Genomic DNA, 24253 nt, shown 5'->3' on the forward strand with positions numbered 1-24253 from the left:
AGCCTAAGAGTGAGTACCCCATATGGCGCAGCATGCCATGAACAGGTCTGTGGTCTTCCCCAATACTTGTAGCTCATCCCAACCTTCCCTAGCCCTGAATACACCAGCCAGGCCCTGAAAACTTTCCAGTTTTGACCTGGATGATAAATGACAGACAGATGCTAAACTGTCACCTTGCAGTAGCAGCAGGCAACTACCTATGGCTGCCATATAACCAACAGATAAAGGGAGAATAAGGAGGGTCCCTGAGAGAAGACATTGCGTCAGTTATCCTGACTACAACTGAGACAGGCATAGTCCCCCATGATCCTCCTTTTTTATATGACCAAATGGAAGTGAAGTACAGACATACGAAGATGCCAGTCCCAAACCACACAGCTACCAAGCTACCAAGTGCTCATTTCAACCCCAAACCCTCTGTCTTGTGTTCTTGACTAACGCAAACCATCCGTGCCATCTCCCCAAGTGCCACAGATACAACAGCAGGACAAGAAGAAAAACCACCTCTCATTGTGTAGGACATCTACTTGGCTCTCCAATAACTCCATTTTATACCTCTTATGATGACAAAGACTCTGGTCTCAGGACAGAGAGGAATGGCTTGGGCTTCTGAGCCAGCTGAGACTGCCAAAGCTTGCCCTGCCCAACCTGGGTGCTTATGTATAAGCCCGGGCTCATCTCAGATGATTCACACAGCCTCACTGACATGGACAGAAGCCATGTCTGCTTTAGAGGGGCTTTGGAGAAGTCTTTGGAAGCTCAAGTAGTTGAAGGAGTAACAAACAAATGAATCACAGGCACAGATTAAATTCTAAATCACTGCAAGGCCCGTGATGGAGGCAGGGAGAAAGCTCCACAAAATAGTGTGATTTGGAACAAAACTGCCCAGATATTTCTAGCTTCCTTATAGAATCTGAAATAACTCACTGATTTTATTTTTTAAAACATTTATGTTCTAGCACAGAAAAGATACTTTTTGCCTGTTTTAAGAAAATGATTTGGCCGGGCGTGGTGGTGCACACCTTCAATCCCAGCACTCGGGAGGCAGAGGCAGGAGGATCGCTGTGAGTTCAAGGCCAGCTTGGTCTACAAAGTGAGTCCAGGCCAACCAAGGCTACACAGAGAAACCCTGTCTTGAAAAAAAAAAAATTAGAATGGGCAGTTGGGCAGATATTCAACTCTTTCCAATAGCTCAGTTTTATCATCAGCAGACACGAGCAATAGTGACACCAATCTCATAAAATGCTATTCATTTATTTATACCTAATGATAGGTTCAATCTTATGTTTAAATAGAATTTTTGTGTGCTTTGGTTTTTAACATAGGGCTTCACTATATAACACAGGCTGGCCTTGAACTCCTGCTTAGACTTTGATTTTTTTCCCCCCTATTGCCTTGGCTTCAGAAGCAGTGGGATGACAGAGATGCATTGCCATGCCTTGTGACTAAATAGAATGTTCCTCTTACATGTATTTAGAAAGATATATATCCCATTCCTGTACAATAGTGAGTTTCCGATACATGCAGCTGTAATGCTTACTATTGTTTCGAGTTGTTCAAGTCACAATACGTGAATGTGGGAATAGAGGTTTTTCTCTTTACTCATTAACTCTTATTAAGTTAAATACCAGGTCTTAAGAGGTTGTGAGAAGCCTCTTTGGAGCTAACTAGCTGTGACTGCTGACTGTGGGCAAATTTGGCCCTTATGCCCTGGGTCATTACTACTGTGATGTGGAGTTTTGACTCTTTGTAGAACACCAAATTTCACTGCATATGATTATTCATAGAGGACCTGATCTAGCTATATAGGGAAAGTGAGGCTCCCAAAGAGGAAGTGATTTACCTAGGGCTCAAGCTCAACGAAAGGAGAAGAAAAACTCGTGTTCAGGCTTTCTTTCCCAGTGTCCACCCAGCTGGGAAGCTCCTCTGTCCCACTGCGGGACACTGACACCATCATGGAGGTCAGTTTTTTGCATCATCAAGATTTTCACTTTGGGCAACTTAAGAGCGATTTGGAAAACATCCCTTCCTGAGTCCCCAGTGGATGCTCATTAATAAAGAAACGGATGCAAATTCAGTAACCACTATCCTCAAATATGCCTCTTTGGCATGATAATTATTTTGAACTGCAGACAGCTGAGAATCAGGAAATAAAAAAGGGATTCCATGCCCTCCCGTTCCTGCTTAAAACTAGGGCATGGACCTCACTCTGGGAAGGCTCCTTCCTGGCCTCCTCCATGCCAGGACTAGTGCGTGAACACAACCCTGGCTGTACAGATCCCCCCTCCAAAACAGCCCCAGTCACTAGTGTCCCCCATATGCTTACCTCTAGACATTAATCACCCTTAGAAGCCCAGATCACCTATTTTTAAAAATCTTGCTACATCTCCATGTTGTATTGTTCCTCTGTTAAAGTACTCTATAGAATTCCAAGCCTAAAGGTTCGGGGAAAGGAGACATTTCAGTTACCTCCCATGAAGCGTCTACATATCCATATGAAGCTAGAGATTGCTCTATTACTCTGATGCATATAATTCATATGTCTTAGTGAATATACAGGGAACTTGAGGCCTATGGAAAGGTTCTTTTTCCCTTTTCTCTCTGCTATAAAACCAGTTTTATACATAGAAATAAATTATGCTTATCTCCTTTATATTTAAGAGAAAAATGAAAGGCGTGGAGTGGTGTTGGTGGTTTAGACCTGGAATAGGAGAACCACAAAAACACACTGTGCTCGATATGCCAGGATAATATCTAACATCCGGGCTGATTTCAAAAACTACGAACTTAGAACTGGAGAAATGGTTCATTGTTAATAGCACTGGCTTCTCCTCCAGAGGACCTGGTTTTGATTCCCAGCACTCACATGGCAGCTCATTGCATCTGTGCCTCCACTTCCAGGGCACCCAATAACTTCTGCCTTTTATGGGTACTAGAAATATAAACTGTGTCGAGACACTCATTTGAAAAAAACACTAATAATACACATAAAAGAATAATTTTTGAAAGCTTAAAGAAAATCTTCACAGTGAGCTAAATTAATGCACATTAAATGACTTGGCAAAGAGATGGTTTGAACTGATAAGGTGGGTTAGCCCAACGGAATCAGATTGTATTATTGCCTTGTTAGCCTGTTACCCCAAATGAAGTTAAAACAACTGTTTCAGAGCCCTTAAACTCAAAGCAACTGTGCTTAAGTGTGTGGTGAGAGTTGCATCCTTAAGAATGTGTGTGCAGAGAGACACCCACAGAAAGGGACAAGTTTGAAACATGTCGGGTTGTTTTCATCTTTCTTTTGTTGCTAACTGAAATTAACGAGTACCAACCACAGAGCCCTTTTCAAATAACAATGTCTTCCATATCTCCATGGTGGAAAATATGAAAACCTAGCAGAACGGAGAGACAGCAAATTGAAGTCATACATTCATGAGCTTGTTGGCCGAATCATATAAAGAATGAGTCTTGGGTATGCAAAGATAAATAAGACGCAGGCCCTACGAGGTGTTGCTGTATGTGTTCCCAGCTTCAATATTTCATATGTAAAAAGTTATGGTGTGCTTTCTTTTAAATCATGGATAGGTCAGATGCATGCAAAACTGCGTACTGTCTAGCAACCGGTTAATTAGCAAGTGATGACCTCACTGCATTCATGGCTTTATTAGCTCAAGCCTATCAATACTCACACATAGTTATTCCACATTTATTTACCTGTTAAATATTTATAAAGCATCATTCCCTGGGGCAGGTGACAGTGGTAGATGTAAGAGACTTGGGCATGTCTATCCTGAAGACTGGAGAGATACAGAGGTAAAAATAGCCATACTATGAGTGTATATGTGTGTGTGGGAGGGGGGTAATAGAACCAGTGGGAGGGGTGCATGGGGAGGCAGTGCTTACAAAGAGAACTGAAGGGCAACAGAAGAATTAGGAAGACAGATCTGACTGTAATGGGAATAAAATGTTCTTCCAAGTGGAGGCTAGTTTGCCATTGGTTCATATATCCTTCAAGTTCTGTGGCATCATATTGGCTGATAGGAATACGCAGCCAAGAAAGAAAGTAAGAATTCAGAGCCACTACCCTGCACAACTTAATAGTAAGCCATGGAGATGTTTTAAAAAATACTCCAAAGGGGAGCAAGCAAGATAGCTTAGTGGGAAAAGGAGCTTGTCACTGAGCCTGATGACCTCTGAGTTTGATTCTGGGATCTATATGAGAGTCTCTCTCTTTCTCTCATGTTGTCCTCCCTGCCCTGGCTGCCTAAGCTCACACTGGCTTGTACAACTGAGTCTTTGAAGTTTTGATGCACTTATTCACACACATGAGTCTTTCTGGACTGTCCACTGAGGTAGGTGTACTTGCCATGAAAAGCCATTTAAAGTGGCAGGAGGAGTCAAGGCACTCAACTTCCTCAGGATATAGCTGTGTACATTAGGAATTGTGTAGGATTTCTGACACAGTGACAACAGTTGGAATTCCACAAAACATAGGGGGTGATGTTTGCTGTGATAATACCCCAAGCCCCAAATTCCTTTCTATGTATGACATACCCAAATATGTAAATTCCAGGACATTTCAAATCCTATCAAATGTTGGTATGAATGGAGATTTAACCCCAGGAATGCTGCGGTTCTTAATTCCATTCCATCTTCTACCATAGCTCAGAGAAGGCTCCACAGAAGTGCTACACACTGGGGAATTTAAAAGTTCCTATCCTGGGTTTGCCAAGGCTCTGGTAACACACTCCATCTCTACTGGGTTTAAGTGTCTGCATTGACATAGTATAACTCAGGCCTGCGGGACAAAGCAGCATCTCTAACTGCCCTCTAGGCATGTTCAAGATGCTAGCACCTCTAGGAAGTGGCCTGTGGTGCTGGGTCCTACATCAGAGCACATTCAGGAATGGGGGGAAACCTGTGCATGTGACATCATATCTAAGAGTCTCCCATTGACCCAGATTATGGGAGCTGAATTTTACTTGTCTGTTTTTAGTTACTCTACCCCTTGGGCAAATTGTTTGATTTCCTTTAGGCCAGTCTTCGTCATCTGGAAAACAAGAGTTAATAAAATGCACCTAGTACAAGCTGAGACACTCACACAGGTTCTGGGCCACATTGCCATTACTGAGGCTCTTGGCGTTCTGGTTGTTCTCATTGTGTGACTCGGGTAAGTCCTGCACTGGAGGGAAGGATGTGTTTGAGCATTACCCCTCACTGCCAACTGGCCATTCGCTGCTTGCATCTTGGTATAAATAGGGCCATCATACACTTGAAAAACATGGCAGATTCCAGTGCCACAGTTCCTTCTTATTCTAGCTGTTTCCAAAGCTGCAGCTATAATGACCTCCAAGGCAACAAGAGGCAGTGGATTTGGTAGACTCTCACTTGCTCTTTTTTCAATCCAAGCATGGTATAGAGCTTCCAGTAAGCAAATGGCAGACACACCATGCAGAACAGGGACTTTGGGCCAAGGCAATTCCAGAAGAAAAGACCATTCATGGCTTCATTTTACTTGCCCCTGCTATTAATTAATTAATCAATTAATTAGTTTGCTTAATTATTTATTGTTTTGAATATTGCCATGATTGGATAATCCCAAGCAAAAGAATATAATAATTCCATAAAGCTATATATTGAACATAAATAATAAGTATTCTGACTTGCTAGTTACCAATGATAAGCTTTTATCAAGCAGTAACTATATGTTTAGCATAATGGTGAGTAATGCTTTGTTTTTGTTGTTGTATGTTTGTTTTTGTTTGTTTGTGACCTTACCATGTACAGGAGATTACACCACTATTCCTGTTTTATAGAAAAGAAACCTTGAGAATACATAACACAGCAGTACTCTGCAGGATGTAAGTCACCTGAACGGTTTAAGGATAGACATCTTTTTCCTTTTTCTTTTTTTCTTTTTTCAGGATAGACATCTTGATAGAAACATAAATGTTATCTTTGATCTATAAGGATTCTCAAGTGCTATCCATGGAGAATAGATGCCCCAAAGGCTGGAGAGATAGCTCGGTGGTGGAGAGAACTTGCTGCTTTTGCAGAGGACTGGGCTCAATTTCCAGCACCTACATGCAGTGCATAATTGTCTATAACTCTAGTTTCAGGAGATCTGAGACCTTCTTCTGACCTCTGTGGGACCTGCATGCACACAATATGCTTACATGCAGGAAAAACACTCATACACATAAAATAAGACTAAACTAGTCAAAAAAAAAAAAAAAAAAAAAAAAAGACTAAACTAGTCTACGGGGAAAAAGAATAGACATTCTGCATAGCATGTAAGATATTATCTCTGACCAACCTGGAAAGAGTTGTCAATGATTATTGCAGACATTAGAGATAATCACTGTGGGTCAAATGGGAAGTGTCTACTCTGGCTTGAAGAGGCATTGGCTTTCTCCACATGAACCCACATAAGGATTTGGGAAGATCTGTCTGTAGGACTAGTGCCCCAAGCATGGGCTTTAAATAGTCTTGCCGTCAGCTGCAAGTTGGGACCCCTAGTCACCTGAATCTAAATGAAGAATGACCTGGCTCCTGCAAGAGATTCCTTTGCTCCTGTGTGATCAATATTTCATCAGAACTCTTAAAAGGACTAAGAGCCTGGGCTTTCTTGAGCTTCCATAGCAGGTGGCTTTGGTGTGTATAAATGTTGGCACAGAATGGCCGAGTTCTACGGAGGCTTGTTTTCAAGATAGCCTGGTTATAAGATTGTGAAAGAGAACCTACAGCCTCAAGGCTCAACATAAATGCTATCAGTGAATACCAAAATAATCAATTACTATCAGTCAGAGAATTGGCTTTTCTTATTCACTTTAATAATTCAACAAAAATATGAAAACCATGGTACACATGTGTCCAGTGGAGAGACTGACTCTTGGCCTCGTAGGCATCTGGAAGTGACCCAAGTCACACAAGAGACTGTAACAGTGCTGGGCTAATGGTGGCCCTGCCTGTTTGTTGACCAGCTGCAGACAGAGGAGGGACATTTGGGCTTACAGGAAGACCACAAAGTACACACATTCTAAGGCCTCCTCTCACAGCCCTGTGCTGGATTATGATAACAAGAGAAGAGAGAAATGGACACATTTGATCTGGAATTCCATGAAGTCTGGGGAAATCACTAGACCTTATAAAAATGCACAGCTCTGCCAGGACAGTACAAGCTGCTGTGAACACAGGCCTTGTGGCCAGGCAGCTGCCCTCCCTCTGTGCTCTTCCCTGTGCTCAGCTATTGGTGTCCTTTTCCAAGTTCCTTCTTGTTTGCGTTCAGTTGTCCATGGTTGAAAAAAAATCTGGTTTTAATAATATTAATAGTTAAGATTAAGATTATTTTAACCTCTAAATAATGTATGTTTAACAAAACCACAGTGCTTTCTAAGTAGAAAACGGACCCACGCATTTTCAAAACAAAATAAGCAAGACATCCATTTTTAAAGGGGATTTTGAAGATGATACATTTTTTTTGTTTTGAGTCCATCGTCACACAGTGATAGATATTTCTTAACTTGAGAATTCTATGCTTTTATATAACAGCAAACTAATACGAAGCAGATTGTCAAGTGCTGTGAAGGCAGACAGCTGCCAAAGGCCCATGATCTCACCCATCCAGGCCCTAAGTATTCTGTTGCAAAAGGCAAGACGTTAATTCATTAAGGATTTCCTTAACATCTCCTTCAGGAAATGCTCTACCATTCCACCATGATATCAGGCTTTCTGGGAACTTTTCTTTTCAGCCTAGCCCACAGTACTTATCTTGGCTGGATGAGGCCAGTAATTAAAAGCAGATAGTATTTATGTTTTGATGAAGGACTGAGTGCTAATGCTAAAGAGGTTTTATGGACCTAAATATTTTCCCCCTACCCTCTCCTAATATCAAGTTTCTTTGGAGTCCACCTAAATTAGGACGATGCTCTGCTAAGAAAAAAAGTTACATTCCCCACTTCATCCATAAACTGTATATATACAGCAAGAAAACCACTGTTAGGAACTTTTCCATCAGACTCAAGCACTCTGGCATAAACAATGTGACTTAAGCAATGAACTCTTTTCTCCGGATCTGTGTCTCCCCTGATTTTCTCATTCCTTCAACAGGAATTTATGGGCTGCTCCCCAGCAGCTGAATATGTCAGCCATACTAATCAGTTTCTTCAGAACCAGAAGGCACGGTGTTCAATAAGAAAGTCAAACATGACAATATTTTGAACAGTATTCTTAGTACCGCCATCCACATTGCGGTTTATAATCCTGTATTACTTCCCCTCTTACTCTTGTAGGATCATTATAAAATTACACATAATGAGGAAAAGTGTGATGAACAGTCCATGAGACAACTGCAGTGAGACAGGTGCAAGGAGCAAACCTTAGTCTTGTGAGTTAATTAATACGGGGTATCAACCATGTATGAGGCTTGAGTTCTACAGACAAAACACAGACATTGTCCACAGCCTCATGCTGTTGGGCAAGAAAAACAAAGGATTTTTAAAGACTGGGAAGATCCAAACACTCATTCAATTAGAACTGATCATCAAAGCCCTAAGATGGAAACTCAATGACAGGACGGGTGACATCACGGTAGAAGCACGGAGTTGCCATAAATGCTTCTCCCCAGGAGAGGAGCTGAGCAAGGCAGCTTTCCAGCTGAGAACGAGCACATTTAAAAGCCCAGAGGTGGGGGAGCATTCTGGGGTGTAATGCAACAGATGGGCGAGCAATACAGCTGATTCTCTGAGAAGACGGGCAGCAATGATAAACTTCTGCTCGCCACAGTGAGATGCCTCAAGGCAATAGATAGAGCAGCCAATGGAAGGCCAGGAAGTACAAAATCAATGAAAGAAATTATTTCCAAGGACTCCCTAGATGCCCATTACGGTCCCACTATCCAGATACGAGTCAAACAGTGTAACTACTTTTAAATTTTTCCTTGTATTTTAACAGTGGACAGAAGTATGATCAACTTTACTGCCACAATGACATGGCTGATAGAAAAATGCCTTGGCCACTCAGGATGTCACGGCCCTGGTTTTTCAAGAAGAGGATGTGAAGTCAGACTTCTTGTTGAATTGGTGGATCAGACACATAGAGATGTGAGGATGGGTAGATAAAGCCGTGGATCACATCGATTACAAACATGGCCTTGAGCAAGGAGTGACACGTTCAAGGAAATGCTGGATATGATGCTGTTCTTACACAGGACACTCCCTGATATGTTTCAGCCTGAAAAGCTCCAGTCCATGGGATTCCCATCCCCCAACCCCGACTGGGACTGCATGCACCAATGGCTCCTGGCTCTGTACTGAGCTCATTGCAAAGAGCCAGACACCAGCTCTCTCCTCAAGAAGCCTAAACACAGGCAGACTTTCTGGTCCAGTAGGAATGCTTGAAAGGTTCCAGATGCTCGGAGGGAAATGATGTGTGTGGGACTATAGACTAGGGTCTGCGAGATGAAGTCATGGGGACAGATAACCATGAAACTGAAAACACAGGTCATGCACCTGGGTTCCAGGTAAGGTGAGAGGGAGGCTGCTTCCTCGGGAAAGAATGGATGTGCAATGGTCTAAGTCAGAGAGAGCACCAGGGTTGCTTCTTAAAGATCTCCTATGACATGGCCAGGACAGGGATGGAAAGTAGGGTCCAATGAAGAAGGGTTGCCCCTTTAAAGATCAGGCTGGGGTGAATTACTACAGGCACCTGAAGCATAGACTTTAGGCTCCCCTAAAGTCTAAGCCATGGTCATCCTACTATACTTTAAATTCTCTAATATGCTAATTGGGATTAAAAGCAGTTGAAGTGCAGCTTGGCAACACCTTTCCAAACAAAATCTTATTCAGAGGTAGACAGGAATGGTCTTCTAATTAGGTTCCGTGATGGTCCGACCCTATAAGGTACAAGGGCAGTGCTGTCCACTAGTTCCTTACTTGGGATATTATGGGAAGCTCCCACCAACAAGAGGTACATATGAACTTGTCTTTCCCAAAGGAAGATGCAAGGCAAGTGCTGCTTAACTGGCTACCTGAGAGAGAACCAGACTGTGCGATGAGTTCCCCACCCTGACCTCATCTGGGGCCATCTTGAGTTTGACTACATTAGGACAGAAATCAGTGACAAGTGTGTCCAGTAGTTGTTCCCAAAGCCCTGAAAAGATGTAGGTTCTCCAGCTGCTTTGATTACAAATAATAGAAATTGACTTGAAAACATGTTCCTGTTTGTCTGAATTGACAACTCCCTCTGTGCATCCTTTTTTTTTTTTTTAATCTTTCTCCAAAGAAGAGAGAATTTCCCCCCAAGGAGCTGGCATTGAGCATCGTGTTTGGCTTGGACATCTGACAGGAGTGTATATCACCAGCAGAATGAGATTGAAAGGAGCCTCTGATTGCCATATTGTTCACAAGTTGGATCTGAAAGACCATGAAGGCAAGAAAACACAAGGCAGGGCTGCTCTCCCCTTGTAAATAGGAACAGGTTATGAGCCCAGGAGAGTTGACAGACACTTATCTGTGGTGTCTCTGAGCCAGAGTGGCAAAGGCATCACATTTATCATTGCCACATCAAGTCACACAGGCTAAGAATAAGAGAATTAAATCAGTCACATGGAGAAAATCCTGGAGACCACAAGAGACATGAAGCTGGCAGCTGATATCAAACCGCAGGCTGATTCTCTCTGGGATTATTTTAATTGTTGTTCATGCTGGTAATAGGAGGAATGTGCTCAGTTTAGTGTAAATCATGTCAAAGCACGAGAATCTGTTCCGAGAAGATAATTCACCCAAATTTCTGAGCCATGATGGGGGATGAACAATACAGACTTGGCTGTGGTTTCCAAAACCATTTCCCTTAGTCTTTCGAAGGCGGAAGAAGGAGGAGCCCTGCCACCCATACAGCAAGCACAGCATGTAGGGGAAGGGAGTGGCCAAGAAATCTGGAAGCAAAGAGAGGATTGGGGGAGGGGAACACATGTTGGGGAAAGTGGTATTAGGTCAAGCTAGGCCTTACTCTAATTCATTTTATGTTGTATTAAAAAAAAAAAGGTGGTTTTTCAGGCTCTGTATTTCCCCAGGAAATTGTTTTACAAGCAGCATTTTAGTTCATTCTGGGGGAGAAGGATAAACGTAGCCCTTGAGTGCACCAAAAAGCCGCACTATTTGTTAGGCACCACCCTCAATTAACCCCAGGAATAGAAAGGGAGCCACACTGTAAGTTTGTTAGAGAGACCAAAACATGTGGACAGACAGGACTATTAAAACCATGTCAGGAAAACTAGATCCAAGAGCTTACTGAACACACTAGATGGACAAATGGATGCAGCGCCCTCATCTGGACCTCCTAAAGTGATGGCCCCATACCACATCGCATACCTGATGTGTGCCTCAAGAATCTACGACTCCCTAACACCCTGTTGACACAGACTACCCAACTGCCGGCCTCTTTTCCTGTGAGCCTGTGTGGACATGGCCAGAACCTACCATTTCCTGTTCCTGACCCACTTCCTGCACCTAACCTGGAGTGGCCTTTTCACCTTGTATTCCGCAATCTTGCTCTCAAGCCTGACGGTAGCACGCTGTTCTGTCCCTGGTTTGGTTCTATGTCCTATCTCTACAGATGTGTTCTCAGTTCATTTCTGAAGCCTCTAGAACTTGGGAACTCTGCTACAGTTGCTTTAATTTGCATTTATTCTATAGCACACAAACACACAGAGACACCTACAAACACACACACACATGCACGCGCACATACACACACACACAGGGAAGGAAAGTATGTGTGTGTGTGTGTGTGTGTGTGTGTGTGTGTGTGTGTGTTACCATGTGCTGTGTGGAATAAGTGTTAATGTTAGTGAGTAATCTTGGAAGACAAGAGCATGCTCCAGCTCAGCCAAGTGATAAGGTGTGCAGATTCTATGACAAATGGCTGTCACTAAACTTGCTCAACTTTATGACCTTGTGGTTATTTAATAAATCTGACATTATGGAAAGACACTCATGTGTTATGGTGTACAGTGCTCATGGTGGGAGGGATAAAAAGAGGTGAGAGAGTACTGGAAAGCAGACATGTTCACAGAGATTGAAGTCACACAGGACCTAGTTGGGCTGTGGCTTGCTGGGGTTAAGGTGAAAGAACTGGGATTTAGACATGCCAAGTCATTCAGATGCCAGGCATGTTTTCTCGCTTGCATCTCTCTGTTAAAGAATATTTATTCATAGCCCTAGCTGATCTGTTTCTACAAGAGGCTCTTTCCTGAGCCATACCTGGCACAATCAAGCCCAAGAACTGTGCGCTACAGAAATTTGCTCAGAAATGTAGACCCAGCTACATAAACTGCAAACTCATGGCTATAGTGTTTGGAGCAGAATAAAGGCAGGACATGGACACCAGGCTTTACCAGATGGACAGCAAGGAGGAAGAGAAATGGTCTAGAGAGAAGAAAAATTATAGCAAAGGTCTGAGGAAGAAAACTCTGGAGTAGAACAGCTACAGACATTGTCATAGAGAGACTGCTGCTCCTGATGGTTTCCTATCCTGGGTAGGTCTGACCCTTGAGGCAGCAATTGTACTAATAGTAAGTCCCACAACCCTATGGCTTCTGGGGCATATAGTCAGTGTTTCACTTTTGGTTGCCTCTAGTAATCAAGAAAAATACAAAAACATGTCATAGCTTTACCTGTTTGGCTTCCTAATAGAGACAGATATAATTTCCACAGTCATATTTCCTAATGGAATCCATCTAATACCTTGCTGTAAACATGAGGGTCTGATACAGAATTCAGGAACTACAGGGATGACTCAGTGGTTAGGAGTACCGGCTGCTCTCACAGAAGACCAGGGTTTGATTCCCGGTTTCCTACTCTCTGTGACGCTATGCACACCAGGTAGTACAAGTGGTAGGCAAATGCTCATAAATATAAAACTAAGTAAGTAAATAAATCTTTTTTAAAAATGATATCCCAAAGCACAGAATTCCACACTGTCCTTGGCAGAAGGGGACACAAAGCCACCTAAAACACCATATGGGCTCTGTGGTGCCAAGACAGGATAAAACAGTACTTTGGAGCCTCTACTTCTCATTCTGAAGACAGCTAGAGAGTTGGATCCTCCGTGCTCCCTATCTCCCCAAACCAACCATGGTAGCTCTGCATTTATGTGTTCTACAAATAAAGAGCCCATAGAAACATTTGAGTAGATTACGGTTCCACAGCTTTAAAATGCGGTACCCTAATGACTAATAGCACACTGCTCTAATAATGACCTGGGCATGGGCTGGTTTGGCCTTCTGGAGGCAGACTTCTCTGCTTGACTCTACTACTTCTCAGCCGCTCTTCCTAGACCAAATTTCATTTGTGTCTGATTTCTTTCTGGTCTGTGAGATTCAAGCCATCTGTTGGATTTGCCATCTCCCTTTGTGTGGAGCTGTGGTTCAAACACGTGTATAATAGGTTGCTGTAGATGCTGGAAGAGAAAGGGCTCTGAGGACAATGAAAGTCAGTGGGTAGTAGAAGCCATCACTGTCAGAATAAGGAGCCAGTACAGTAGAATTAAGGCCAAAGGAGTCAAGAAATAAACCAAAATAATAACAAGACTGACCATGAATCTAGTTGTTCTATAGGAGAGAACAGTAAAGACAGCATGGTTCTGAGAACTGACATTTTCTCTCAGTTAGAGTTAGAAATTGACATGACATCAGAGTGCAGAACAATTCCATGCTGTAGTTTACCAGGGCTTTGTGGTCTTAATCCATTTCTATATGGTATAGGACAGAGGCTGGCCCTTCACTATCACAGGTGCAAATCATGGCACCACAAACTCATAAGCAACAACAAACATCTGAAATCCAAAAGGTCCTTTCATTTTCAGCCCTAAGCTTTTCTGGCATTGACTATCATCCATATAGAGTTTATACCTTTTCTGAAGGTATAAACTTTCTTTATACTATTGTCTCATAGTTTTATGACATCAGCTTCAAGGAACAAACAAAATAGGCTCTGAAAAACAAACAAACAAAAATCCAAACAATAGCAATAAAAAAGCTTTAAAAGAGAAACCTAGTGCTCGCTTCGGCAGCACATATACTAAAATTGGAACGATACAGAGAAGATTAGCATGGCCCCTGCACAAGGATGACACCATATACAGGGGGAGGAGGTCCCCCTCAGTCACAGTCATAGGGGAGGGGAGTAAGGGAAAAATGGGAGGGAGAGAAGAATGGGAAAATGGGAGGATACAAAGGATGGGATAACCATTGAGATGTAATGTGAATAAATTAATAAGAAAAAAAAAGAAAAAAAAAAAAGAGAGAGAGAGAGAAAACCTAGTACCAAAAAAAGAGGAAAACATTTGGGTGACTATAAATGGTTTCCTAAATCCAGAACACACATCAGCACCTACTGAAAAAAAAAATTATAATAGTAATCTGTTTTGATGGAAATAAAGTATTATAATATTTATCGTCTGTGCCAGAGTTATAATGACTGTGGGGCCAGAAGTGAAGTGTCACAGCATGCTCCACATGTTTTTAACACGGTTTCTAAGGGCTCTGGAGGCTATTAAATTTAATGGACCCATCTGCTATGAAATAGAGGTCCCAACGTAATCAGCTTCCTCCATGCCAAGTAATGCAGATGGTAGTCCCTGTGCCACTGCTCAGTAGGACAGTTTACGTTTCTTCTTACGAGTGCCTCTCTGTCCCAATGATCATGACTTCTTTGATATGCAGAGTTGCCTTGGGAAAATACTGTAAATTCCATTTCCAACCTTCAACGACTTCCTTGCGATGGCTTTGACACCCCCTGAGTAAGTGCTTCTAGGCAGTAAGAAGTTGTAGCTTCAAGCAATCACCCAAACGACTCCTCAATGGCTGAGGTGCCATTCCTAGATGGAAAACTGAAGCAAATATGCAATTCATCAGACCCGAAGCATTTTCTCCAGAGTTGAACTTAGTAGGGGGTGAGGAGGAGGGATACAGGTCCAATTTGCCCATGCAAGTAAATAGGTTTGAAGTTCCTACAGATTGCCTCCTGAATTGCCTTGCCAGCAAACGGGAGAGACGGGGGCCGGGGTAATGAATTCTCATTATTTTAAATGGTCACATTCCCACTGTTTTTGAAAGATTTCTTGGCTTCCCTTCTGTGTGTACCGCCAGGATCTGTGCAAACTCCCCTGGAGGGGAGTTATCAGGGTGTGGATGCTCCCCGGGTTTGATGTTGCCTCTGCCCTACATGGCAAGTTGGGTAGCTTTCCCGAGCTGATTAAGACCCAGCTGTGGAGTGGAAGTGATTTGCTTACAAAATGGAACAAATTCCACCGGTAATGATTTTTCGCTCTGCACCTCCAAGATAATGGCTGTGCATGACTCGTGTTGAGATGAGAAGCCGGTGAATTCCAGAATTCTGGTGTTTGCTGTTTTGCCAATTAATACATGAGATCTTATTAGATTAAACATAATTAATGTTGTTAACATTCATTCATTTATTTGGTCTTCACCAGGAAAGCAAATTGAATAGAGCAGCTTCGGCAGACATAGAATACTTAATCAGACTGGTAGCTAGAAGCCAGGAGGATGGGTCACGAAAAGAGCTTTCCTCATTCTGATACTAGACTTAGGGTTCTTAGATGCAGCCTATGGCCCTAAGTGCAGGAATGGAGACCCAGGCTCTGGTCATGATTCAGCATTTCCCCGATCATGTCCAGACTTAGGACACCATGAGTTCACATGCAATGAGTAAGAAGGCAAAGAGCTGCACCCACAGGTTGCCATGGGCCATTCTGTCCACTGTTAAGTCAATTACATAATTATATCTGCTAATACTGGGTTCAGTTACAATGCCTGGGGCGTCAAGCAGACAGGAGTTCCTTTCACCTTCATTGCTAAATCGGGTAATTAAGGAGAAAGAAGATCTAAGATCATATTAAGCAAATGTGAGGGATTGAGTGTTCAGACTTCCTAGGCAATGAACCAATGCTGACTTCCTGTGGCCTTGGTAGATATTATATAAATCAACAGGGCACCGGTTTGCTGTTTCCAAAGGAGTAAAAACCCTTTTTACATCACAGCGTTATGAAAATGACCAGGCTGCTGGAAGCACGTGGAGAGCTGAAACGCTACTGCAGAACGGACATGGCCTCTCTTGTCTGAAAGTGTATAGGGAAAGGCATGGCTGGATGCCCTTCCAGCATTATCTTCCCTTCTCAAACCAGAGCACGGAGCCAGAGAGGCTGCTGTGGTAGGTAGCAGTCTAAACTGGTTCCCAAGATATCTGCCCCCAACAAGTACATCCCTGTAAAGTCCATGGCCCTTGAGGATTGGCAGGAAAGGATGTCACTCCCACAGTCCTATTGTCAAACAACTGACTTGGCGTTAATGAAAAGGAGACTAGCCTGCTGCTCCTAACCTAATGGGAGAAGCCATTAAGGGGAGATTGAGCACAGGAAGATGTACTCTGCTGGTCTGGAATTGAGTACGCTTGTGCGACTGTCTATAGTGACAACGGGATAAAGAATGGCAGGTAGCCTCTGGGTGGTCTCCAGACAGCAAGAAAATAGATGCCCAGTCCTACAGCTGCAAGCAATAGAATTCTGCCCCAAGCCTGACCACCTGCCTCATCCTGGGAAAGAACTCTGAGCTGTAGATAAGAGCTGTAGCACAGCCACCAATTAACTGTGGCCTTGTGTGCTCCAGGATAGATGGTCACCCATAGAAACCTCAAGACCAAGCGCTGTACAGTTTTAAGCAGTTACATTCATGGCTGTTTGTTACATGGTCACAGGGAGCTAACATAGCTGTCTGGGTGAGCTGTAGATGTAAAGAAAGAAGGGTGGGTGGGAGAAGGGCAGGAAGTGAGGGATGTTGGGAGAGGACAGGTGACAGTTTCATCCTGCAAAGATATTTAACCCTTAGAACCAACCCTGGAAGGCAAGTTCCAACTTCCATCTTATACGGGCAAATGGCTAGGAGGCAGAACTAATGTGGACTAGACGGTGTGTGTGTGTGTGTGTGTGTGTGTGTGTGTGAGAGAGAGAGAGACAGAGAGAGAGAGAGAGAGAAAGAGAGAGAGAGAGAGACAGAGAGACAGAGACAGAGAGACAGAGAGAGAGAGAGAGAGAGAGAGAGAGAGAGAGAGAGAGAGAGAGAGAGAGAGAGAGAGAGAGAGACCAGGCTACCATTTTAACTCTACACTCTTAGCTCAAGATCTAAGACGGACTTTTCGCATATGTAAATATATTAAAATGTTTTACGCCAACAACCCCACCAGAGTTCTACACACATTGAGAAGGGGTTGACGGCCTGTCACTATGGCAAGTGTTCACTATTGAGAGCTGAGTCACATAAGGCTGATGCTGACACTGAATTGTTCTGGATGGGTGGATTAGGATAGAATGTTAGTCATTTGAAACCGTCACTAGATTCCACGATATTATTCACCTATGAATTGCCTGCCTGGGCACATCCAGAGGTGCACTTCACTGATCTCTCACATGTTTCTCAAGTAATCATTACTGGCAGCTGGGACCCCAAAAATGCTGAGCTCCAACGGCACTGTTAGGAGATTGCAAAATTGGTGGGCTCATCTTAGAACTCAGTTTCTACAGATGAACCCAGGATGTAAATCCTATATTGACCCTGATGTATAAATGATGGAGTTGTTTGGCTTGGGTATTTGATTTGGTGCTTGAGCCTTAGGGTCTAGGCCAAGATGTTCGAAAAGACTGTGGTTTTAGCTCAGAGGCACTTGATGAAGTCACAGCAGCCATCCTCTCACCCATAGCCTAGTAAAAACAAAAAACAAACAAACAAACAACAACAACAAAAACCCATCCAGACACACATGCAATGGCCCAAGAGGCCAACATCTCCAAGGTGAGAAGCTTGCTTGGAACTTCCTACTGTGGAGATTATTTACCTGGTGGATTTGTGAATATATAACAGCAGACACTAGGGATGCTCAGAAATGGTGCTAAGCTGTCATTTAACCAACTGCTGGGTTTCTAGCTTTATGTACAGCAAAAGGTTCTTGAGGAGGTGAGGTGTGTCGGCTCTGTCATCTTGTGGTGCATGGAACGTGGGGTATTAATTCTGTGTGGAGCAGAAATTTCAGAAGTACGCTCCAGGCCAGCCCCCTTTCTTCTACTGTCACAGGCTATGTAGTTGAAAAGCCCTGAGTGGCAGTGGGGTCTCCATGAGCTTCAGGTAATGTCTTCAGCCAGAATAACCAACACAAGTACCACACCCTCCTCCATGGGCACGCAGCATCTGCCTGCTTCTCAGTGGCGATGCTAATTTTACTGACCTTACTCAAGACGTTCTTGGGACACTCCCCTACCCAGTGGACTAGAGAGCAACCATGTTATCCTACTGTCCAGCAGGTACTATTCTTTTCCTCACAACTAATTAAAAACAACCTCTGGAGAAGCACTTGGAAACAATAAAATGTTCTTCTCATCCTTGAACTTTCCACCTAAATTTCCAAACCATTGATAACGGGTCTGTTTGTCCTAAACTACCACGGCTGCAGAATGGTGAGTCTGCAGCTCCATCACCCCCTTCCCCTGTCATTCATGCCTCACCACGAGGCATGGTTCTGTGGCTCACACTGTCTTCCCCATGGAGTCAACCTGTTTGGTGTTTGTTCATTATTAGAACACATGGGTTGCTGTTTTTACTCAGCAGACCACAGTCCATCATTGCTGTATGCTGTTCTGCATGTTGTTAACTGTCTCCGGTTTGATCAACAAGAGAGGTATTGTTTTCAGTGCTTCCATATGTTCTGGTGTAAAAAATCTCATGTATGCTTTATTGAGAAGGGAGAGGTACCTTGACTACCCAACCCTGGAAGCAGCAACTTCTCTAAGGAACCTTTTCTGGTTCACTTTCCTGGGAGAGGATCTGGCTCCTGGGTAAGTTCACTCCTACATAGCTACTAGTGAGTCTAGCCTCGCTCTGTGAACATAGTTAGAACTGCACTCTGCAGCTTTTGATCTAGTCTAACCCCAGAGGCACCTGCCGTGTCATGAGTGTTGCCATGTGTTCACTCCTAACAGCCTCTCCACATAGTCTAAGAATTGCTTATCACAACAAATGATGCTAGGACGATTTAAAGTTGTGTTATTCTTCTCTCTAGATTATAAGGCAGTATTAAGCAGTTTACTTAAAATGTAATAATGCATACTACCACTATATTCCAAGAGTAACTCAAAAATGTTAGTTATATTTCTTTACCCTGCTTTCTGGGTAAATTTGCTATTTAACTAAAATTGAGTTGTTTTGGTTTTTAATTTGTTGGCACTCTGTTTAACTTTTCTTCCATCCTTAGTGCTATAATTTTAACATTTTAAAAACACAGAATATGTACTTTCAAAACTCAAAACTGCACACACACATAAATAAATAAATAAATATAACAAAAGTTTGGGGTTTTTTGTTCGTTTGGTTTGACTTGTTTTTGTTGTTGTTGTTTGTTTTGTTTTGTTGTTGTTGTTGTTGTTGTTTGTTTTTGTCTTAAAATTGAGCTGGACAGATGACTCAGCATTGAAAGATACTGGTTTCCAAGCCTGATGACCCATGTTGGATCCCCAGGACCCACATGGTACAAGGAAAGAACCAACTCCTGCAAGCTGTCCTCTGGCCTCCAAACATGTACAATAGCACATGAACCAACTCCATGCACCATCTACACACACAATTTTATAAGTAAAAATTACGCTAGGGATACAGCTCAACAGGGTAATATACATTATGAAATAGTGCTTTGATACACAGAATGAAGACCTGAGTTCAGTTTTCTAGAAACCACATGAAGGCAGACTCAGTAGTGCCTGTCTGCAACACAAGTGTTTCTACAACAAGGTGGACAGAAACAGGAAACTCTCTGGACTCTTCCAGGCTTACTAGGCTGCAGGATGCAGTGACAAGGACAAACAAACCTGACTCAAACAAAGAGGTGAAAGGTCAGGACTACACTTGATGGTAAAGATTGTCCTCTGAGGGCTGGAGCAATGGGGGCTCAGAGGTTAAGAGCACTGCCTGCTCTTCCAGAGGTCCAGAGTTTGATTCCCAGCAACCACATGGTGGCTCACAACCATCTATAATGAGGTCTGGTGCCCTCTTCTGGCCTGCAGGCATACATGGCAGGTAGAACATTGTATACATAATAAATAAATCTTTTAAAAAAAAAAAGATTGTTCTCTGACGTCCACATGTATATTATTATGCATGCACCTGCTCTCTCTCTCTCTCTCTCTCTCTCTCTCTCTCTCTCTCTCTCTCTCTCTCTCTCTCTCTCTCTCCTCTCTCTGTGTGTGCCTCTGTCTCTCTCTCATACATACACACACATACACAAACACACACACAGCATATATACATTCAAAGATACAACAAAACAAATCAAAACTATGAAAAAACTGATGTGTCAGTCTTCTCATTTCTTATAGGTAACCAACTCTATGAGTTTTTAATTTCCCCCGTCTATGCACATTTCTGTTTGCATACCTTCTCACTCCATCTTCTGTCCCCCACAACGTGTCACCTGGAAGACTCACTCTTGTGTTTTGCTCACTTTCCTCAGCAGTATATCCCCACGACAACATAAACATTCTATGCTGAGCAGCAGAGACCACCCTCACTCTTGTTGCTGATTGTCTGTGACTCATACAATCAATCTTTACACGTTTGGGGAATTAGACAATTCTCAGCATTTGGAAATTACATACAGCTCTAAGGAATGAACTTCTGCACAGGCTTTTGTCTGGATGGAGAGTTATCTTGATGGAAGTTGTTTCCAAGTATGACTGCTGGGGCAAAGGGCAAATGAATACCACTCCATTCTCCATAGAAACTGTCCCATTTTACGTTTCCATAGTGATCTATGAAGTTCTCCTTTGCATCCTCACCAGCACAGTGTGTGGCTAAGCTTCTAGTTTCTGTTACTCCACTATTGAGAAATGGGGTCTCATTATAGTTTTATTTGTATTTTTCTTACTATGGGTAAAGGTGTATATTTTTCTATGTTAAAAGCCAGTTTGTTATATTTGAGGCTTACCTATGTCTTCTGATAATTTCCTTTTTTTTTATAGGAAATTTCAGAAGAGTTTCCTTGGTTTTTCAAAATGTTTTATTTTATTATTTGCTTATTTTGGTGAGTGAGGATGGGAGTCACATGCTATGGTGCCATGTGTAGAGGGCAGAAGATAACATGTGACAGTTCTCTCTGGACCTTGTAGGTCCAGGGGACCAAAGTCAGATCATCAGGTTTGGTGCCTTTACCTGCTCTGCTAAGATGAGGTCATACACTAAGTCCCCATATGTCATCAGGTCACTTATTGACCTCTCTCTTCTATCAATCTGTTCAAGGTCAAGCATCATATGCTTTAGTTAGATCCTGGTCCAACACTTTTGTTTTGTTTTTTGAGACAGGATTTCTCTGTGTAGTCTTGGCTGTTGCTTTGTACACCAGACCAGGCTGGCCTTGAACTCACAGAGATCCACCTGTCTCTACCTCCCTTGAGTGCTGGGATTACAGCTGTGCGCCACAGCTCCCAGCTCTAGTCCTACACTTTTACATTGAGGAATTAAAGCAATCCATCAATCTGAATGTCTGGAGTTTGCACAACAAACTACAGAGTGCTTTGGTTCCTCCAGCACCAGTTAGACATGGGCTTCTCCTTTGCCCTTGGTTTTTCTGCCTCACTTATCCAAGGGAATGAAGAGATGGCATCATGACTACTGTGTCCATTGTCACTGCTATAAACGTGATGTCAGCTCAAATATGGCAGCCTTGCTATTTTCTTCTTACAGTTTAGAACCAAACTGGGCTCTGACTCCCAAACTGACAAAAGATCAGTGTTACCAGTACCAAGAAGTGCTTCCCTGCCCCACACGCTTTATCTTGGGAAACTTTCCCTGAGGTTAGACACCCCTTCTGAACCAGGGCATAGAGGCCTATTGGTGTCTTACTTGAAAGCTCTGTGTGTGTGTGTTGCGCGCGCGCGCGCGCGTGTGTGTGTGTGTGTGTGTGCACGCACGCGCGCTGTGGTGAGCTGAATGTGTCAGGGTGTCCCTAGTTTGGCTCTCATATATCATTATTGTCCTGTGTGTGCCTGTGGCTGCCAGAAATATAGCAAGAACAAGAACAGGAGCTCCCAGAGAGAGGAAAGTAGGCCCAGGCCAGTCATGGAGGACCACTACAGAACACAGCTGTGCCTGTGCTTTCGTGATTAATATGATGTGAATCCCAAAAACACTGACAGTGGGACATTCCTTTGAGAATATTTACAATCAATAAATGAAGCACGCTGCTCCCATCAGACTCGTTATCACTGTGAAAAATCACGCTGAAATTATACAAAAACACAGCCGGGGGAATAACTGCTGGGTGACTGGCAAACTCCCTCCTTGTTAGCACAGGCTGGAATCCAGCTTTTCCAGAGCTTGTGTCCTGTGTTCACACAACCACACTTATAGAGCCTTCGCCACCCATGTAACCACATTTTTGACTGTCTGTAGGAGGAAAATGTAATTGCCTCCTCTACGGTGGCCTCATTTGTTATCAGAGTGATCTTCAGTCACATCTTCAGCTAATGATCTGCCACTAGGACTGGGCCTCACACACGGCAAGGGCTAAGTCCATCATCACTGCCTCATGTGGGAAGGTGGGAAGCCACAAACAAAAAGGGAGGGTGTGTTTGATGCTTTCAGAGGTGCAGGCCATACTGGTTATCTTCCAAACCACCGTTGCCTGCTGAGGTGAACATTATCAATTGTGCCTACCATCTGAGACGGTGTCACTCACGCCTGTGACTGATGGAGGATGCTATGAAAGCCTTGCACTGAAGCAAGAGGGCAGACCCAGCCCCTCCCCCAGGGTCCCTGGCGACTCACTGTGCTGTCGATGTAGGCTTCAGTCCACACCACGTCATGCTCCTGGTCAATGACCTTGGGTCGGCTGAGCACGTGAAGGTACTCCATGACATTTTCCTGCACATCAGCCAAGGTAGAGATCTGGGTGAAAAATCCTGCCAAAAGAAGGGCCTGGCTTAGACAACACACGGGAGAGCATGCATGGAGGAACACACCTTGGCCAGAGCCCAAACTTCCTTCTTCATCATTGAGAAGTGTTGGATCCCTCTTGAAGGGAGCTTTATCTTCACAGACAAGAGTACAGTCGTCAAAAGGAATACGAATTAAATTAGCCCACACAGAAACAGTTGCTGATGATGTAAAGGCTATCCCCCTAGGCTATGTTATAGACAGGGAGAAGAGGGTCCTCACTCCAGGCAATTCTATAGCCTTTCCCCTTCCCACTTCAGTGAACATATTTTGAAGTACAAAACTATAAATCATAAAATTAAAAGAGATCCCATTAGTATAATTTTTTAACCATAGTATTGACTGATGTATAAAAAAGCACCACAAAGTTTGTTAACTTCTTGGTAGTATCATTCACTTTTTTCATCTTTGATTTTTGTTTGTTTTGCTTTGTTTTGTTCTTGAGACAAGCTTGGTATTGCTATGTTGCTCTGACTGGCTTTGAATTTTTTCCAAAGCAACTTTCCTGCTTCAGCCTTCTGGGTGTTAAACTGGGGTGGCTCTCCATTATTTGTAATAACGTACACGGGAGGGTTATTATTGTGTAACAGTGGTACGACTGGAGTGGGCTAAAGACACATGCTTTGCCCATGTCCCGCTAGCATTGAGTGGAAACTACAGGAAAGGGCACAGGCTGTGGGTGTCTTGGTTTCACTCATTCCTTCCCTTGTCTCTGGGTTTGTGCCCATTACTTCTACGGGGCTTCCCCCTGTGTATGCTTGGGGCTGGAGTTTCACTTCCTACTCTACTGTGACTGTTAGACTGATAGCCGTGGTTTCCAAGCAACGGGAAATGTTCTAAGCAGGCAAGAGTTCTACAAGTGAAGTTGTCTGTTTGATCTGAAGTTCGGGGCACTCGATGTGTTCCTCATCAACTTGGGGTCTGATGGACTTCGCTGCAGGCTGGGAGGCTTAGAAGGGAAGAGAACACCAGTCACGGGCTTATCTTCCCTGAGGGAAGCCATTTGTTCAAGTCTGTGTGGAAAGCATTCTTAGCAGAATTAAAGGGATGGGAAAGGCCCTGTAGTGGGCTATGCAGACAGGAGGAAAGAAGCACAAACCAGCATGGTCCCTGTTAAGCTAAGATGTAACAGGGATGGCCAATCACACCTGGCTACCCTGAGCCAGGGACTCTGGGGCTGAACCCTGAATGATAAAGAAGAGAATTAGTGGG

The 24253-nt window shown here is 43.4% G+C and overlaps 1 protein-coding gene and 1 non-coding gene across 2 annotated transcripts in view; one reads left to right on the forward strand and one right to left on the reverse strand.

The window, feature by feature from the left end:
* The window catches only part of Cacna2d3 (calcium voltage-gated channel auxiliary subunit alpha2delta 3), an 811541-nt gene that overhangs the window by 254193 nt on the left and 533095 nt on the right, over positions 1 to 24253 (reverse strand). The window contains exon 13 of the mRNA XM_051140839.1: positions 22874 to 23007. Within this exon, the coding sequence (XP_050996796.1) occupies positions 22874 to 23007 (134 nt within the window). The remainder of the gene's footprint in view (positions 1 to 22873; positions 23008 to 24253) is intronic.
* Positions 14049 to 14157, forward strand: LOC127187326 (U6 spliceosomal RNA). The gene has a single exon (XR_007830472.1). It is a non-coding gene; the product is annotated as a U6 spliceosomal RNA (small nuclear RNA).

This window comes from Acomys russatus, chromosome 3, assembly GCF_903995435.1.
Source record: "Acomys russatus chromosome 3, mAcoRus1.1, whole genome shotgun sequence".
NCBI lineage: Eukaryota > Metazoa > Chordata > Mammalia > Rodentia > Muridae > Acomys > Acomys russatus.